This window comes from Euprymna scolopes, chromosome 39, assembly GCF_053919585.1.
Source record: "Euprymna scolopes isolate OS-2025 chromosome 39, ASM5391958v1, whole genome shotgun sequence".
NCBI classification, from domain to species: Eukaryota; Metazoa; Mollusca; class Cephalopoda; order Sepiida; family Sepiolidae; genus Euprymna; species Euprymna scolopes.
In genome coordinates this window covers 69,372,944-69,394,200 of record NC_136520.1, presented here as the reverse complement: position 1 = coordinate 69,394,200, position 21,257 = coordinate 69,372,944, and the positions used below count along the sequence as shown (strand labels likewise).

The 21,257-nt window shown below is 35.2% G+C and overlaps 1 protein-coding gene across 1 annotated transcript in view; it reads right to left on the bottom strand.

The window, feature by feature from the left end:
• The window catches only part of LOC145263839 (ubiquitin carboxyl-terminal hydrolase MINDY-3-like), a 77,694-nt gene extending 67,803 nt beyond the window's left edge, over positions 1-9,891 (bottom strand). Inside the window, exon 1 of the mRNA XM_080120914.1 lies at positions 9,560-9,891. Within this exon, the coding sequence (XP_079977040.1) occupies positions 9,560-9,665 (106 nt within the window). The 5' untranslated portion in view covers positions 9,666-9,891. The remainder of the gene's footprint in view (positions 1-9,559) is intronic.
• Between the last annotated feature and the right edge of the window lie 11,366 nt (positions 9,892-21,257).

Here is a 21,257-nt window from a genome sequence, read left to right as displayed (position 1 = left end):
ATAATCGTCTTCAGTGATTGTTTTATGTGGAAATTTTTATAAAAGCTGTAAAGTTATTTCTATCTGCGAAATAAGTTGTACCTTCTGGTTCCCTTGATTTTACACAGATGTTCAGAAAAATTTTGAAAACTTTTCTCTGATCCGTGATGGATTTGAAAGAGGTCATGCTAATTTATGCATCTTGAACAACAACACTGATGAATCTGCTTTCATTGAGGCTTTTTACACAGCAAATGTAATCAACTTGTTAACGTTGGAGAATGGGCTGGTCTTTGCCAGATCAACTTGAAAAGCAAAATCAGAAACTTCAGCACCTGCAGATGCATTACAGTAAATTATTCTGGTGAAGAATCCTAAGTCCAGAACATTCTTCTTCATCTATTTTTGGTATTTAGGGTGTGGCAAGGGCCCCAGACTCGCGGGTGGATAACCTCAGGCAATCTCATGCCTTCTCTCCATACAATTTGATCCAACAGATTTAATCTGACTGCATCTACTTCTATTGCTCCTTATGCATTCAACTCAAGATTTTCTTTGTTCTACCATCATCTCCAGTGTCCAGTATATCCAGTCATGTCATAGCATGCTGCATATGGCCAAACTACCGGAAACCTAATCCGTAATCCCAACAATATCAAGTTTCTAATAAAATATGATCAATGGGATACTTTGTGGCACAATCATCATGTGAAAGCCTAAATTTACCTTTTGACCAATTTTATTCAACACTAGACTACCCGTGACCTGTTGGGTCAGTATGTTATATTAGCGATGAAATTAATCTATGAGCGTGACACTTGTGACGTAAAGAAAATAGTTTTTTGTGATATAACAGAAACATTTTTATGAAAGTATATTAAAATGAAAAAAGAATATAGATAGATTTCTACGAGTCATTCTGTTTATAATTGTTTATTTTGAACAAAAAAAAACAAAAAAACTTACAGCCATTGAATTATAAGTGGTTTGCCATACTTATAGGTAAATGTGCACTGAACAGATGCCATAATACTTAAAGTTAAATTCAAATTTTGACATAATTTAAACGCAAAAAAAAAACAAAAAAAAAACAATTGGGACGTTGAAAACGTACACAGTAAAACAATACATTTTATTGTCGCGTTGATTATTTATTGGTAATGCAATTTAAAAAAACATTTTCAGAGTTATTTATTTATGTTGGTAGTATAGAAGAAAATGTATGAATGTTTTTAAGAAAGGTGTATTAAAAAATGGAGAATAAATTTAAAAAAAAAAAAGGCAGTGGGGAATTCGCCATTGTAAAATGCTCTTATGGTTGTCAACGGGTTAAAGTAGATTTATTTGTACAGAAATGAACGATGTAAAAAAAAAAAACGCAGAAAGTATTAACATTTATCTGGATAAATTAAAACGCGAAAAAAAAATTGGGACGCTGAAAACATGAACAGTAAAACAATACGTTTTATTGTCGCGTTGATTATTTAGTATAATATATATCGTATATATGAAACAGGTCGATGATTATACGCATTATTTGTAATCACGTTTTGCATTTGCTTCCCATATCTTGAAGTTTTTTATTTAATAAATTTAAGATATTTGCTTTTCTAAGGACATCTGTTTGTTCGAACGAAACTGGTCCAACGATTTATGTTTATTTGTTTACGCTGTTATGAGTTTACGTACGCATGCGCAACAGGAAGTTGTAAACCGGATGTTGGGTTACAACACCCATTACAAGGTCATTTGAGTTTTAATATTATATAGATTATGGTCATATTAGTATATAGATAATTTATCAAATGGGGACATTACATCTGAGATTTTTCATATAAAAATGATCATTTCTGATGACCTAAAGAAAGAAAATAAAAAAACACCTATTATTTTTTTTTTAAATTTAGAGTATTCAGTATTACTTTCAGGTGGCTACTGTTGTTTGACTTGCTGTTTGTTTATAAGATAGGAATGATTTATTATGTATTGAAAAAAAATAAACAACACTAGTCATTTATGATAATTGAAAAAAAGAAAGACCAACCATAACTACTTTCTTATTATTAGTTTCTTCTTTTCATTATTGAGAGGTAGGAGGAGGGGCAGAAAGTTTGTAAAATAGGCAAACCCTATCAAAAGCCTTTGATAGGTTGAGAGCTATTGTTCTAGGAACAAAGGCCTCCAGCTAGATTAACTGTTCCTTTGTGATATTACAATATTATGGTCAGCATGTCAGAGGGATCTGAGTAATCAATGTGTGTGGAGAAAGCAAAAAAGCAACTTTGTTCCTTAATAACTTTAAGCAGTTTCAACCAATAAAGTCAAAGTGAAGAGAAAAACATTGAGTGTGCATGTGGTGACAGGAAATTATTATCAGATTAAGCAAAAGTCATCTAACTCCTTCAGTCCATCATAAATAGTTTTAAGATTTGGACTTCACAGAAAAATGAACATTTTCTGTTTTCAAAGATAGATAAAAGAAGCCAAAGAAAGGTGGGAGGATGAAAAAGAAAGATGAGCAAGAGAAAAAGAAAGGAATAAAACCAGCCAAATAGCAACAAAAAAATAAGGAGGTAAGGCTCTAGCAATTTAACAAAAATCAGTTGTTTTTTTGTTTTTATTAAAATAAAAAAAACAAAACATGGATTTTGACCAAAAAGCAAATAACTTACATCTATTATCAATGGGGGGGGGTCTAGCGATGTTAACAGAAATGGAGGTTTTTTTTGTTAAAAAAAAAAAAAAAAAAAAATGGAATTTCGCTAAAAATTGGAGAAATCACATCCATGATAGCAGCAGTAGATCTTGCTTATAGAACAGAATCTACATTGCTTGAAGGTGCTTGTTAAAGATTGAGTCCACAGATGGAATTTTTAAATATGTGGCTTTAAGCTAAAACCGTATTGTCATGTCGAAAATAGAAATATCCAAAAATTACGAAAATTCATGGAGTAGAACAACTGCTATTGTGTTTTTAGTAAAAAAGTCTATCACTATCGGTTAAAACATAACGTCAGCCATGAAAGTGACGAAAAGGGAGATGAGTATGCCCCTTGTATTCGCAATCTTTAAGGTGTTTACACTTAGGGAAAATGCAATTTCCCCAATTTTCTGTAAAAATTACTTTTAACTATGAATAATGTTCTACTTTATGATTTTTGAATATATTACTATTTTCGACATAACATGTAATTCTTTATTTTTTTAGTTGCAATATACAGTGAGAGTGGGTACTCCTAGCTTAAAATGGACCCAGGATGAAAAAGAAACGAAAATGAATCAACGCCAGTCACGTGGTAAAAACATTCATCGTACTTCTGAGAGAAAATATCGTCCCTCTTCTAATTTATTTTTTAATTCAGCATACAAATAAAAATAAGGTGTTTGTGCAGATTAGTGAGGTTTTAAACCAACGCATTTCAGGTGAAAACATCACGCACTTAGTATAAATCCCATAAATTACGATAAATGATCCAGTAGAAAAATAATTACAAGTAAAAATTTAATTTATCAAGTTTTATCGTATGTTTTAATGAGGAAGAGTTGTGCAACCAATTCAGTATGGCAAACCGACTTATTTCCCTTAATTTTAAACAATGTCAGAAAGCTAAAAATACATCTAACACATCTATTGGGTCATTTTTCGTAAAAAAAAAAAAAATGCATCGGTTTAAATCAGAGTTTCAGGTGGGCGGGAGGGGGTGATTTATCATATAAAGGGTACCTGAAATCCTTTGTGAGGGAGGGGGGAACAGAGCTTCTAGTAATATTACTAGGTGTTTCTCAAACCAATTTTTCTTTTGAGATTCATAATTCAATGAGGACATTAATTGCATCACACTTATTTTTTATTGGAAAAATTAGTTCAAGAATCACACCCCACAGTGTTAACAAAGCTTTATAAATATTCAACTATTTATTTTCACTTTATGTACCACCATTACTACTAACATTATTATGTAAAGATGAATGTAGAGAGGGAGGCGCAGGTGGTAATAGGTATCCAAGTATTTTACGGGGGGGGGGGGGGGCGTTTACCGGAAAAGGTTGGGGAACACTTGTTTAAAACATTACTAATCTATAAAAGCACTAAAAATGAACCAACGGAATAATTTGGAGTAATAGATTGTTTTTAAAGGGAGAAATTAGTCAAAGACCATTTATTTTCAGGTTTATCCATTAACTAGCATCGTTACCCGGTGTTTGGAGGTGTGTGTTGAGAAAAAAAAAAAAAAGTGGTAGTATGAAGGCAGGCTCGAACCCGTACCGCGAAGGAGAAAAAGAATGGGGGGGAAAAACGTGACGTCTTTGCTGTTACGACCACCGCCAAACCGGAAGTGACGTAGGTTTAAATTAAGGCTAGACAATCAAAAGGAGAGGAGGATGACTCTCGAAAATATCGGTGAAAAAAAAAGCGACCCCTCCCTATAGAGAAGTGCCCAGTTGAGGGTGAAGAAATTAATGTTTTTAGCCAATTTTTCGGTATTTGTCGTCTGAAGGATCGAGCTTCAAAACGATACTGATTTTGTGAAAATCAGTCACTTCTGTCGAAAGTTTTAGGCAGACATACAAACATACATTTATATATTGGTAGCTCAAATTTTCGACCCAAACCGATTAAAAAGCTTGCCCTATCTCTGAATACCCTTTATGTAAAATTTTAAATGTTTAGACCAGAAATTTTCTGAGTAATTTGGTAAAAACCGTAGAGGTCAACTTTTTTTTTTTTTTTTTTTTTTTTTTTTTTTTTTTTTAACTTTTACCCCTATTATGACCCGTTAACATTTATTGTTTTGGGCTCAAGTCAAATTATTAAGTTAGATCCATGTCCAATATCTAAAATTTCAATTGTTTATACCCAAAATTGGCGGAGGAGTTTGGTAGAGTTCTCAAAGGTCAAATTGTTGACTTTTGACCCCTTAAAAGCCAAATTTCTGGCCGAAAACGGATTACAAAGATTTTCCTAAATCTCCATACCCTGTATATCAAATTTCGAGTCTGTAGACTGAAAATTGACAGAGTTATTGTGTAGCGAAATATACACAGACAGACACCACGCACACATAGACACTTTCACTTTTATAGATATATAGATTTGTAAATGATTTGCGTAGAAAAAAAAAAAAAAAAAAAAAAAAGGTAATATTTTACATAAGTTATAAGCATTTCCAGCTTCGTAAATAATTGGTTATGAGTAAAGTAATAAGAGGTCTGACTTGCCTCTTATCAAACTTTACTCAGTAAAGTTTACTCACAACCAATAATTACAGAACTTGAAATGCTTATAATTTCTATTAATATCAAAATTTTTTGTTCCTACACAAAATAAAAAAATAAAAATACGGAAAAATCTTTACGATGTATGAACCCATCACGGAATGCAAATGTCATATTTCAAAAATCAAGTAAATTGATAAAGTAGTTTTTTGTTTTTTTTTAATTAAAAAAAAAAATGTTATTTTTTAATGATTTTAGCAGTTAATAGTATTTTGCAGCCATTACAAAACCAATTTTAAAATCTTATTATTTCGATTTGAATTGTCTCCTTTTATTAAACATGGCGGATTAAGACACTAGCTTAGTAGTCATAAAATTTGATTTCTTTAGTTAAAAAAATACGAAGAAAAACTAGCGTGCTCGTTAAGAGAGAGTTGACATATCGATTTTTTAAATATGCTGTTTTAAGCAAAAAACACTTATGTCGACAAATAGTATTATATCTAAAAATTACCAAAATTAATGGAGCAGAACAACTGCGATTGTGTTTTTAGTAAAAAAAGGTATCACTATCAGCTAAAACATAACGTAAGTCAGCCATTATGGAATTTGTTGAACACTCCACGGGAAATAACTCCATGTAAAGCCCATCTTTAATAACTAGCTTTTCTTCCTAAAAATCGAACCTTTTGCTCGGTATCATAAATTGTTTTTTTCGCTGTAAAAAAAAAAAAAAAAAAAAAAAAAAACTATTTGATGAAATTAAGTAAAAAATTTTTTCGGAGAGCTTCTTCGTTTGAAACGAAGAAGCTCTCCGAAAAATGTCTTGATTAAACTGTACAAGTATCCTTTTTTGTTTAAATTAAATTGTTAGATGGAAGCACAGATTAGTTACAAAACACCCTCCCCTCCCCATGGCTTTTGAAATCACGTTATTAGCGCTGTATCACAAATAAATATCACTTTTAACTAAATAATTTTCTATTCAATGAATTTTCGTAATTTTTGAATACATTACTATTTTCGCACGACAATTAAGTAAATGTTGCTTTTACTTAAAACAACATAAAAAAATGATCTGTCGACTCTTTTTTAATAAGCACCAAAACTTAAATCACTCTACATCATTTTTGGAATACAAGATCTCCGTTCCGTGAAAAAATTTCGTATTTTAATTAATTATAATTCTAAATAAGCGCACACACAAAAATTAAATTTTTTTTTTTTAGTTTCTCCTTCAGCACCGTCGGGTTAACATGTGATTTCGTTTTGGTACTCATCATGCAGGCAGTGCATGATTCATGCACTTATTGATCCGCGCTGAAATAACGTTATTATTTAAAAAGCCATTCTTAACATGGGAGGGGAGGGTGTTTTGTACCTATTCTGTACTTTAACCTTACAGTTGAATAATAAAAAAAAACATAAAACTTTAATTAAACTTGGAAATACGGGGTTTGTACTGTACACATAGATTCGAAAACGTTATCAAAAAACAAATATATAACAAATAAATGATCAAAGGCAAGATAAGTTACTTTTCTACCTAACTGGATATGTTTTTTGTGTTTTTATTCAATGTAATATGTTTATTCAGCTCGAAAAACATGCAGTGTTTACCGATGTATTGGAAAATTCAAAATGGCGCTCGCTCGACTGTCTCTTTAACACGGTAAGTTTGGGAAAAGATGTTATAAATAATAAGCTAGACAAAATACTGTTAAAAAACAACCGAATATGTCAACTGATGTCACGGTAACATATATTGAGCGAATTTCTAACAGTATTTTGTCTAGTTTATTATTTATAATACCTTTTCCCAAGCTTACCCTCTCCGAGAGAGAGTCGGGCGCCATTTTGAATTTTCCAATGCATATCGGTAAACACTGTATGCTTTTCGAACTGAATGAACATGTTACATTGAATAAAAACACAAAAAATATATCCAGTTAGGTAGAAAAGTAACTTATCTTGCCTTTGATAACATTTATTTATATATTTTGACAACTTTTTCGAATCTATGTGTACAAACCCAAATAAACCAATAGTTTATCTCAAGTATTTTAGTACTTTGACGGAGAATCCCGATAATGAACAAAGCAGTTTACGAGTTAAAAAAAAACATCTTTTCTTTATTTTGTGTTTGTTTTTTTTTTGTTTATAATTTTTTTCCAATTTATTTTTATTTATTTATTTAAGGGGTTAATTTTGGTGCTTGATCCACGCTATTTTTTAAATCGTATTTCCACGTTTAATTAAAGTTTTATGATATGTTTTTTTTATTCAATTGTAAGGTTAAAGTACAGAATAGGTACAAAACACCCTCCACTCCCCATGTTAAGAATGGCTTTTTAAATAATAACGTTATTATTTCAGCACGGGCATCACACTCTCTGCATGAGTACCAATTTATGTTTTAACCATAACCTTCCACATGCTTAGTGTCGTCTGCTTTCATACATTTTTTGAGGAAGGGGCCCAATCATAACCTGCTTCAACTATTTCCGGGATTGCTTATTAATTACAAGTGCTCAATAGAAAAAAAAACATTGCGTTAATTCTGAGAAAAGGGAGGTTCTTTTATACGACAGGGGTGAATGAGGAATTTAATGTCTCCTTAAACTACTTGATTGAGTTGCCTTTAAACTCCCAGAATCATTTCGGAACATCGCAGTGAAAAGTAACGCCAACAAGTAAATATGGGTACACACACGTCAGCCATTTTGTCTTTTGCTGGACCAACTCGGCGTTGCCCGGAAATCTTTTTACTTTCATTTTTATTTCGTTTGTTTTCTTTACACCACGTTATTATTATTATAACTTATGTGAAAGGTGATTTAAGTATTGATTGAAATCAAATCGTTATAAAACTATAACTAATTCACGTTTTAATTTCTATTTATAACTAGATATAAATTTCAATTTTTAGTGCTTTTTTTTCTACTGAATTCGAACTGAACCCAAGTATGATATGATGCTAGTCCTCCTGCGTAGTTCTAGGCGGTCTCCCCTGCCCCCACACACAGATTTCGCCTCCTCTTTGAGAAGAGGTTAGTTTATTTCTAATCGGCTGAGGCGCCCCTATCGGGGAATATCGACGGAACTGCCAAGGCACTTTATGCAGCTTAGAGTGCCCTGCCCCTCCTCGGAGAGGGGGGGAGGTCGCTTTCCCAACCCTTGTGTCACATTTCTCACGATGGGAGTGAAATAAATGATACTTATAGAGAATATGGACCGTGCTGAAATAACATTATTATTTAGAAACTCATTTTTAACATGGAGAGGAGTTTTGTTAACTATTCTGTACTTTCACCTAACAAGTTAATAAAAAGATACTGTAAAAATGTACGTTGAAAATCCTATCTGAAAAAAATAATACGGTCCGTATTCTGAAGAAGTACCCAAATCTTTATCGAACTAAACCTAAAACTTGGGTTAGGGTTAGTTTAGAGTTTGTGTTAAAAAAAAAAAAAAAAAAAAAAAAAAAAAGTTTGGTTCAAATTCTGTAAAAATACCCAATCTTTTAAAATGCGTATTTGCTAAGAATTTTAATAACAGTTTAAATGATTTTTTCGGTATACCATTTTTCTAACGGATCTCAAATTTCGAAAGATCAAAGTAATTCAATTTTACTTTTTTTTTTTTTTTTTTTTTTTTTTTTCCCCAAAATATTAAAAGATTACAATAGCTAGCAAAGAGAAGGAAATACATTCTGGTAGATTTAATTTTCGAAATTTTTAAATAAGATTTTAAAAAATTGTTTACGCTATCACATTTATGTACTTACATACCGAGAAGGTACCGTGCTATTTTTTTTTTTTTTTTTTTCCAAGTTAAATTCAAGTTTTCCAGTATCTTTTGCTTATTAAATTGTTAGGTGGACCCCATGTTAAGAATGGGTTTCTAAATAACGTTATTATTTCAGCAGTTCAGCACGGTCCGTATTCTGCATAAGTCCCCATTTCTTTCTATTTCAATAAGAGATTAATAATAAAAATAATGTGCAAGTCATGCAGAGATGTGGGAAACAAAAACAGACGCAGGAGAAGTGGTCATTTCTTTATAGATATGTTATTATTGTTATTATATATATGGCTGACATATGTCTCTATTACACTCCTTCGATATTCCAAGTTAATTTTGAAGTCTTCAAACTGACGAATAATATGCTATTTAGGGCTGTAAGTCAAGTATTACGGTTCATTTGTGTTCAAATTAAGGGGAAAACAAATACTCAGCCGCGCCATTGACGCATATAAAACAAACCCGCAACCTTTTAATCAAGCACGGATGTTACGCAATGCAGCAATGAGACAGAAAAAAAAAAAAATTTAAATAAATATTTTGAATGTGTTTTTGTTACCCTGTGACCATCGAGAAAATACTTCTTCTTTGACTCCATTTCCCCACAAGAGTTTCCGAGCCGACTGTAAAAGCTGAGGATCTAATTTCGTTCCAGGGACCGCCATCAGGTAAAGTACGGAACTTTCCAAAAGCCACTAGATGCTCGGAAGAAAGTTTTTTTTGGAAGGAAAGGAATCAGGAAGGAAGAGATGGTCGGAAAAGGGGGGAAAAGACTTTAACAGCATGCTAAGAAAAAGGCGAAGATGACGGTCGACGCCATTTCTCATAATAAGCAAAACAATTACAGAAGCAGAAACACACGCACTGCCATCTAGCGGACACAGGTGTTACAGTTATCTCCCCTTGAATTTTTTCATTCATTTTCTCAGTCAGACATTCAATGAATCATTTTTAAAATCTTCCACACCCCTTTTTAGACTAAAATTAATAACTTCAACAACAACAAAAAAATCTACTTTGTTTTAAGTTGAACTTCAAATTAAAATAGCTGTACTTCAAATTCAACAAGATTGTTTAAAATGTATGTAAAGAACAATTTTTTGTTCAATCTTATTCACCCCAAACAAGGCTTTGTGCTACTTGAACGTAAAGAACGTATTTGAGACCGTACCTACAGGGCCGCTATGCAGGGAGTTGAGCAGCAAGATATCTGTTCACGTTACATTTAAACTTCTGCATGTTAAAACAGTCAGGGAAGCAGGAAACTGGATGGGAATTCCAAAGTTCGCAGTTCGAAGGAAGAAACTGTTAGAGTAGAAGGTTTTCCTGCATCTAGGGATTTCTACAATGAAGGGATGGGATTTTGGTGCTCGTCGAGTTAATTTGGGGTATTAACATTAAGGAGGCACAAATACTTTGAGTTCATCAAAGCACAATTAAAATACTTGTAAAACAGGCACAGGGATGCAATATTGCAGTGATGGGACAGGGGTTTGTAGCAGAAGAAATTGCAAAGAACACAAGCAGGAGCGAATTCTTGGGGATTTTGAATACACTTCTTTCCTGGCTTGTCCAATCAGAAGCCAGCTCTCAGTCATGTGACTGAGTTTATAAAAGGTTAATCCAGCAACACACACTCTCTCTCTTTCTTCCCAGATTGTGAACTGACAACAACACCCCATGGAACGGACCTGCTACCCCTAACTTCTCTCTCGGGACTCAACAGAACTCACCCGGCCTTCGGGCTCGGGGTTCGATTACGACATGAATACAAACAAGCCAACATGACTATCTCCCCACATGGACCTCAATGCCATACATACATAAACTCTCTTTCCCATTCTACAGTACTGTCTCTAATCTTTTGTGATGCACATTTTGACTACTACTTTAAACACAAACATACATGAACTTTGTCTCTTGCAACAGGTCTGCATAATCTTTAATCTACGTCTCCACACAGAAACATTTTCTACAACTGCGCAAGCCTTTTCTAGTCTCACACAAAAACACACGTTCACATTTCAAGCTATATTACTTGTCACATACATACGTGCACACGTCCACACACGTACATATATTCACGTTCGTGCACATACACTCACATTCACGTGTATACACACACGCTAACGTACACACATGTACTCACACACGCGCACACGTAAGCACGCATGGACAACGTCACTTCCCCTTTCAAAGGAAATCCACACATGTGCAAAAGACCAGCGGAAATACCTATAAAAGCAAAAGTAATAAGCAGCTTCTTCCTTTTTAGGACCAGCTTTCGAGCTGTACGGTCTATGGACCGACAGCGTGCCTTTTCGGCATGCGCGTGCATGCGCGCGTACCTCACACCACTTGCTACTATGTGGGACAAAAAGCCAACAGACAGTACGTACACTTTATACGTTTTCTATCTCCATAACCTGGATTGACTTTCTCACTCATCTCCCCTTCGCTTTGGTCCATCAAAAGACACGTGCGCGACTCTCTACTGAGCTTAACCCTCTCTTTCTACAGGCAGGCTTGCCATTTCGCGTTTCTCTATTGCATTCCCCTGTCCTTCCACGCGCGTAGTCGTCAATTGCCAAGTGAACACGTGTACACCCAAGACTTTCATTTCTCAACAAAAAATAAATGACATGTTTATTTTATTCCAGCATTTGAGTTCTTTGTTTCCTTCATTCAATTCGTTTCATTATTTTTTCTTGTAGCAAGTTAGGGTATTTATATCCTGGTCCGCAACATGAAATGGTGACCCCTTTATTTAAAATGAAATGAAATGGATGAGTTTGAACGAAACGCTCATACACACACAGACTCTCTCTCTCTCTACAACAATAAACTTTCCCTCTCACCAGCTAACAACGAGAGACACACGCCAAACTATAGACCTTTCTTCTCACTAGTAAACAACGAGAGACGCATGCCAAACTAAACACATGTTGTACCCTTTTCTTTCATTTGTTTCTTCACGAAATAAATCCTAGTTCATTTAATTCAATTTAACACGTACTTCGTCTCTTTCCCAATTCAATTCATTAGTCCTAATTTTCACCACCACAACAAACTGGCGCCCGACTGACGCAAAACGAACAAGCATGGCGACCCTACCTTTTTGAAATTAATTGTTTTGAGTAAGATGCGCGTTTTATTTGATAAAGAAAAAAACGAACTTTTCAACAAAGAAAAACAAGTGTACTTCTACCGATAAAAACCTCAACAAACTACAATGACGAATCCCCTCGTCAGACTCGGCAGAAAACAAACACGGAGCTGTCGATTCCATACCGAATTTTAAAAAAATTCGAGCTCGACAAACATTTTTCATGGTTTCCTGACATTACCCTGCAACAAACGCGAGGAGCAAAATCACATAGGCCTATACACATTCCCTCCCGCACAGCAGACGCAACAACAAAGAAACAATTACAGGACATCCCTATCAACACATAGGAAGAAGTTGAATCAACGATACGAGTTGAGATGCACCACGCACGCTGATAAACTCACAACTTGGAATTTTCATTGACAGCCGGCAACCACACCTCGTTCAATAAGAATGCGCAACTAGCGCCCGTACAGACAATGTACACACTACCGCAGAATCACATGCGAAGACACCATCAACACGAAAAAAAAATTTTCCTTCCAAACGAACAATTCATTTCACTGTCCAAGCAACTCGTTGCACATGTCAGCACACAAAAAAACAACCAAACAAATATCACCCTAAAAAAAAAGAGTAAACGCCTTTTCCACGCGTAAGTAAATACTTTTTTTTACGAACACACTCCGTTTTTGACGTTTTTTTAAACAACCACACCAACAGCAAAAAAACAGGACAAAAAGCCAATTGCCGAAAAAAAATTACTTACAAAAAAAAATATATATATATATATATAAATGTATATACACTGCATGTATTTTTTTTTTCCTAGGAAGGGGAGTATTGCGTGAGCCTTTTCTAGTCTCACACAAAAACACACGTTCACATTTCAAGCTATATTACTTGTCACATACGTACACACACAAACATATGCACGCACATCCACACACGTACATATATTCACGTTCGCGCACATACACTCACATTCACGTGTATACACACACGCTAACGTACACACATGTACTCACACACGCGCACACGTAAGCACGCATGGACAACATCACTTCCCCTTTCAAAGGAAATCCACACATGTGCAAAAGACCAGCGGAAACACCTATAAAAGCAAAAGTAATAAGCAGCTTCTTCCTTTTTAGGACCAGCTTTCGAGCTGTACGGTCTATGGACCGACAGCGTGCCTTTTCGGCATGCACGCGTGTACCTCACACCACTTGCTACTATGTGGGACAAAAAGCCAACAGACAGTACATACACTTTATACGTTTTCTATCTCCATAACCTGGATTGACTTTCTCACTCTATCTCCCCTTCGCTTTGGTCCATCAAAAGACATGTGCGCGACTCTCTACTGAGCTTAACCCTCTCTTTCTACAGGCCGGCTTGCCATTTCGCGTTTCTCTATTGCATTCCCCTTTCCTTCCACACGCATAGTCGTCAACGGCCAAGTGAACACATGTACACCCAAGACTTTCATTTCTCAACAAAAAATAAACGACATGTTTATTTTATTCCAGCATTTGAGTTCTTTCAACACAACTAACTTGTTTCCTTATTCTTATTAACAAAGATGACCAATAAAGCTACTTGTCTCTGGGTTACCCAGGAGGTTGCCTTACGTGTCCACATATTTGTCTTCATCTAGCCTCGCTTCCATGCTTTCAGAGCTCGTACCACAGTTTGCTGACAACTCCTGAACTCTAAACTCCAATCTTTGATCTGTCGGTTCTGGTACGTCATCCTCAAAAGGACACGTTTTATTTGTAAGTTCTAGTGATGTAAGTGATCTAATGCCATGTCTCATTAACGCTTGACCTAATGGTCATGTCGTCAACTACTCAAGATTAATATACAATATTTTGTTTATGCTTAGCTAAGCTAATTTTTGTAAACATTTTAGCTAAAACTTATTTTTACATTCCAGTGACCAATTTTATTTCTCTAAACAATAATTCTTAATATCAACTATTTTTTGGCCCTGGATACTTAAACTATATCCGATGGTGAGGCCCTAGCTTGTGGGCTCTGGGGAGTGTGGAGCCACCCTTTAATTGCTATTGCTCTGACCCGGAGTGGTAGTACCTGTTAGAGTCCCAACTATGGGTTAAATAGAAACTGACTTGAAAACAACAAATATATTCTATTAAAAAAATTTTCTTCAAAATCACTGGATTCGGCATTAAAAGGGTTGATATACTGTAAAACAAAAACAACCAACTATTTTTTAGTAAGATGATTGAGTTGCCCGATTTAATATCCAACATTATTAGATGGGACTTTTAGAGTTGTATCATCAACAATTGGCTTATTGCATCTGTTAGCAAAGCCATAAAAGATATTCAGTTCACAATCTGGAAAGAAAGAGAGAGTGTGTGTTGCTGGATTAACCTTTTATAAACTCAGTCACATAACTGAGAGCTGGCTTCTGATTGGACAAGCCAGGAAGGAAGTGTATTCAAAATCTCCAGACGCAAGAATTCGCTCCTGCTTGTGTTCTTTGCAATTTCTTCTGCTACAAACCCCTGCCACGTCGTGGCAATATTGCATCCCTGTGCCTGTTTTATTACTTTGGTGATATCATTAGAGCAGGGGCTTCCAAAGTTTTCAAATTTAGGGTTGGGGATCATATTGCTGACGTTTTACAGCTACATGGACCAAAATTTAGTTTAGATAATTCAAATTGAGTTGTCTCTCCCTTGTTTATTTCATCATGGCTCGCTTAGTTGTAAAATCTAATTTTCTTAGTTAAGCAAAAACTACTTGATCAATTTAGGTGACTTTTGGAATATGATATCTTCGTTCTGTGATGAGTACACATATCAAAAAAAATTTCTGTTGTATCTTTTATTTTTTTTTTAAATAAGTGTAATTCTAAATAAGCACCTTAAATTTAAATAAGCATTAAAAAATATTTTTAAATTTTAAATTCCAATCTAAGCTAGATCTTGCAATAACCCTTATCCCTGAGTGGCTTCCGGGTCTTGATAAGTGGTGACCAATGTGTAAAAAAAAAAAAAAAAAGAATAGTACCCATCAAAAATCAATGGATCTTTTTGTGTATATCACAAGGATCTCCCAAGTTTTCGAAGGAGGGGCCCATATTGCTGACTTTAGAACAGGCCAAAATAAAGATAAAAAATGACGTGAACGTGTTTTATACTGTTTGCTTATTAGCTTTGCTTTTTAATGAAACTGGTTCTCTAAAACTACATACTTCTTACATATTTTTATATTACTTGTATTGATCAGACTATAGTTCTTATCTTGAGTGTTATTTGTGCAATAGTCCGATCAATACAAGTTATATAAACAATCAGGCCTTATCTAAAAAAAAAAAAAAAAATCAGAACTTTACATTGTCTTAATCATTTTCTTGAACAAAAAGAAAAACACCACCCTATTTTCACACATTTCCCTTTAAGAAAATTTTTCCTGAATATTTTAACACTAGCAGTTCAGCCCGGCTTTGCTCGGGCCCTATGTACTGTTCATAACTTTATGTGCATATATATATATATATATATATATATATATATATATATAAAAATTTGACTAATGTCCACGTAACCTACATCTAAAAATTTCTAAGTGTTTAGACCCAAAATTGGCGGAGGAATTTGGTAGAGTCTGCAATGGTCAACTCTTTCAATTTTAATCCCTTGGCAGCCAAATTTTCGCCTAAAAGCTGATTAAACAGCTTGCTGCATGTCTAAATACACTTTATGTACAATTTCAAATGTTTAGACCCACAATTGGCTGAATAGTTTGCTAGAGACGGCAAAGGTTAAATCATTTGAACTTTGACCCCTTGGCAGCCAAATTTTCGGCCAAAAACCGATTAAAAAGCTCGTTCTATGTCTGAATAGACTTATGTAAAATTTAAAATGTTTAGACCAAAAATTGGCGGAGTAATTTGGTAGAGACCGCAGAGGTCAATTTTTTTTTTTTAACTTTGACCCTAATTTTGCCCTCTTAACATTTATTGTTTTGGACTCAAATCAAATGAAAAAGTTTGATTCATGTCCAAGTAACTTATATCTAAAATTTCAAGTGTTTAGACCCAAAATTGGAGGGGAAGTTTGGTAGAGTTTTCAAAGGTCAAATTGTTGAACTTTGACCCTTCACAGACAAATTTCTGGCCAAAAACCGATTCAAAAGATTTTCCCATATCGAATTTAGGAAAACTCGTACCTGGAAAACACATCCATTTTTGCTAGGTAGAAAAACGGGTCCATTATTGAATAAATATTTATTTATTTTTTTACATGGAATTCACCACTTATCAAGGTCCGGAAGCCACTCGAGGATAAGACTTATTGCGTGTACAGTAATCAATGGGATAATATTGTAGTAATCGTTAGTAATGGAGATTTGATAAAGTGTCTTACTTAAGGGGGTGGTTTATCAGGAATTTGTTTATGTTGGACTTGAAGACATCCAAGTTGTAGCCAGGTGGGAAACAGGCAAAAGGAAGAGAGTTCCACAGGCATGCACTTCTAAGAAAGTAGCTTTGTTCATGGAATCTAAGTTTAAGATTTTGGTTTCAGCTAGTTGTTTATCGTGAAAGCTTGACTAGGGGGACCAGAGATTGGAGCTCAGACGAGCACCTGCCATGGAAATAACAATAAAACAAAGACAGGCTCGCAACATCTCTTCTGTGAGAGAGAGGTTGCAGGGAAGAGAAAAGGGCATCCCCCACAAAGGCACAAAGTCTATTTTGTACTCTGTCAAGGCAGGATAGACTGTTTTTAGAAGCTCCTGCCCAGATGTGGCAGCAGTATTCCATCCTTGGACGTACTTGGCTTTTATATAGATAGAGAATTGCATCAGTAGTGAGATATCTTCTGGAGTGGTAGAAGGATCCTACTATTTTTCCAGCGACCTTGGCAACAGACTTGATGTACGTATTCCATTTCAGGTCAGGAGTAAAGGTCAATTCCAGAAGCTTATCAAAACATGGAGTCTCCTCTAGACAAGAGCCATCCATTTCAATTGATGCCAGATGGGGATCAGAGCGTTGACGATGTAAAGATAGGAGCTTGGTTTTAGATGCATTAAAAGAAACCAGACACCTTTTCCCCCACTCTACCACGCGCTCAAGGTCAGAGGAGAGAGAATCAGAGAGAACTTTGCCATTTACGGCCTTTGATGTGTTGCCATAGCTGGTTGTGTCATCAGCATAGATGTCAACGAATGATTTAAGTATGTGTTTTGGGAGATCATTGATGTAGATCAGAAGGAGAGTTGGGCCAAGGATGGACCCCTGAGGGACTCCAGCATTAATACTGTGGCCCTCTGATTTCTGCACATCAACCACTACTCTTATGAGCCTATTGGAGAGAAATGATTTAATGATCGAGAAAACCTTTCCCGTTATACCGTAGCTGGAAATCTTGTGAAGTAGGCCTTTATGCCATACCTTATCGAAGCCCTTTGGTATGTCAAGAGCAATTGCCCTAGAAAGGAAGCCTTTGTCAAGAGATTCACTAATCCTGTGAGATATAACCGTTAGCACATCTACTGTAGATTTGGCAGAATGGAAATCCTATTGAATGTCACTAAGAAGGTTATTTCTGCTGAAGTGGTTGACTACTTCTTTATTTAACATGGATTCCAGCAACTTACTCATGACACACAGGAGATTTATCAGTCTGTACTGAGAGGGAGATGACTTCTCAACTGAATTTTTAAATACAGGGCATACTGATGAGTTTTTCCAGGGTGTTGGGAAGCACTTCTCCTTAAGGCAACACTTAAACAGTTTTGTAAGTATGGGGGCAAGTTCAGGTTGAAGCTTTTTCAACATTATAATTGGAATGCAGGGCCAGTTGCTCTACTTGAATCAAGGTTCTTGATTAGCTTAGCAACCTCACGCACAGATATTTGTATGTTGCATGGTGTGTTGTCTGTTATAGGAGGAAATATGGGGAGTTGATGGCCTTCGTTGCATCTGCAAAGTTCTTGGCAAATAGTTTGGCCTTTCTGATGCTGACGAGATGATCCATTGATTATGGTTGGGATAGAATGCACGCTTCTGTTCAGGACCCTGTTTGCTATTTGCCAAAACTGGTGGGAACCAAGCCGCTGCTCAGCTACTTTGGATTTAATGGACTGAGCATATAGCTCTCTTTCATTTTTTATTACTCTTTTACAGTGGTTGCTGGCAGTCCTGAAAGCAGCTTTAGTCTCAGTACACCTATTACGTTGGTAGCTATGGAAAAAGTGATTTCTGTGCGCAATGGCAGCAGCACATTCTGGGGAGAACCATGGCTGGCTATCAGGTTTTTGTTGGGACTTTTTGGATGGTATGAATCGGTCTATGCCTACAATTAACCATTCGGTCAGGTCTGATACTATGGAGGACACATCCTTTTTAAACATGGTATGCAGATGTAGATCAGATATAAATGTACGGAAGCTATCCCAGTCAGCCATAGAGTATCGATATACAGTACAGTGGAGAGGTACGTCTGAAGACTTATTACACTTCATTTTATTCTTAACTGATACAACCGAGTGGTTGGAAGATCCCAGAGGAGATAGAATGGGACATGAACATAGCTCAGGGGAAGTTGTGAGAAAAAGGTCTAGAAGGCTTGCATATTGACCGGTAGTATTGGGCACACGGGTGAGTTCGTTAACAATCTGAGTGAGATCATATGCAATGGCGAAATCATGACAGAACCTCCCCTCATTATCTGTCTTGTTTGAGTGGGTCAATATCAATTGAAAACAAATTTTATGACAGTTTTTGTAGGAGATATTATTTTTAAAAAAGAATATACCCCCCCCCTAATATTTTTTGGAAATATTTTTACTTGTTTTTCAAAAGATTAAATCGATTTTCTAAGTGTCCGTTTTCTACTCTGATATTGTAGTGCTGCTCATGATTAGTAGAGACACTCATTAGTATAAAAAAAATGTAAAAAAAAAAAAAGAAAGAGACAGGAAAAGAAAGAAAAATGGATGATTCATTTCTCTATTAAATTATCCAAATGCATATATTACTAACTGATGCATCTTGATCCTGGTACCTAACGCTTAAAGAAGATCTGGTAAAGCTAGGGGTCACACCATCGAAATATGACCAAGCTATTTTCACTTGGAATTTTAAAAACAAGCTGCAAGGCATAATTGCCACTGATGTTGATGATTTCTGCTTTGCTGGGCCAGAGACTTTTGAGAAGAAAGTCATTAGTGAACTTCATAAACTTTTCAAAGTAAAATCTGAAAAAGTTGCTAAGTTTCAATATATTGGATTAGAAACTTTTAAAAAATACAATAATAACATCAATATTGGACAAGATGAATGTACAAACAAAACTCAGACACATTCCGCTGCAGAATGGAAGGAGGCCGAAAGACAAGCTAACATCAGCCGAGATCATCAAAGCCAGGCAGCTAATAAGTCAGCTCAACTGGCTTGCCACCCAAACGGGATCTGACCTCAGTTCTGATGTAATTGCCTTACGTTCCATAATAAACAAGAAAATGTGGAATGTAGTAAACAAATCAATCGGACTATAAAAAAGGCCAAAAAGGAGAAATCCCAAATTTAAATTCCAAATCTGGTAAACCCTAAATTGCTGCAAATTATACAGCAATGCATCATTTGCTAACTTAACTGACCGCGGATCACAAGTTGGCTACATAATCTTTTTGGCAGGTAATAATAACCAATAGCCTGTCAATCTAAACGCATCAAAAGAATAATGAAGAGCACTTTGGTGCAGAGACTTTGGCCATGGTTGATCTCACTGAAGCCTGGCTTTATTACAGAAAATTGATACTAGACTTGCTACAATGGAAAGACAACCCTACAAATATCAAGATAACATGGAAAACAGACAATTCCTGTTTGCATGATGCGGCGCATTCTACCACACAAATACTTGATAAAAGACTGCGAAGTGAAATGGCAATCCTTAGAGAAGTGGTTGACAGAGGAGAAATTGCAGAGATATCCTGGATACCCACTGATAAACAGATTGCTGATGGCCTAACCAAAAAGGGAGACCTCCACTTTAAAATTCTTGGATTCACATCTGAACCCAAGGAATTTTTTTTTCAGCAGATAATTTTTGATGCTGCCTACTGAAAAGTTCGTCCTTAGTACCAGAAAGGAAAGCGAGGAAGTGTTAAGATCCCATCCTATTTAACTTGCCCAAGGAAAAATTGATTATCTCCCCTGGTATTAAAAGAGGGCCACCAGGAGGTCGAGGTGTTATATTTTTTAACAATACTTCTCTTTGAGAAAAGTCGCTCATGTTCATACTTCAAATAAACATCTGACTTTTATCAGCTCACTGTCTGGACCTTATTTATTTCATATTAACGCAAACCATTATATATAAACATAATTTTATAAAATTAACATTACGTTCTCTACAGTGCAATGTAGAATACACTATATTGTGGATGAAGTCACTGCATAGAAGCAAGTGAAACTTACTCATGCTGCATCATGATTAGTCCCAACTACTGCAGATAATCAATCAATTTGATTGAAAAATGGGTAATTTCACCGATTTCAGTGAGTATAAAAATATGAGATTGTAAAACATTCAATCCCGGGCAACGTCGGGTCTAGTTGTTGATAAATCAATTTCTTTTTGTGTGATAGGATTTTATGGAATTTTAACGATCTTATAAGAACCTTTCTGACAAATCTGTTGCTGAAAAATAGTTCTACCAAAGAGTATTTGATCCACCTGATATTTTTTCTGAACCCTGAAAACTTTTTGGCCAGACTTTTTTTGTATAAACTTTTAGGACATTAATTGGATATTTGACATTGAATAAACTTATTGATATTTTTCGGCCATGTTATGGAAAAATATTTTTTCAGGATTAAAAAAAATTAATGATTAATGTTTATTTTCATTTCTAAAGAAGAAAACATGTTTTGTAGACCAATTTAATTTAATTCAATTTGAAAGAGGACAAAAGGAAGATTATCGTGCCAAAAAAAATTTGTTTGAAAAGAAAACAACTTTTAGTTATGTTTTTTTTTTTATAATTTACATCTTTATTTTACGATTTGTATGTGTAAATCCCGAAAGGAAAACTGACAGAACCCTGTTTCACTAATGGTATAATTTGAACCAACAAATTTCAGTTTCGATACTTCTCC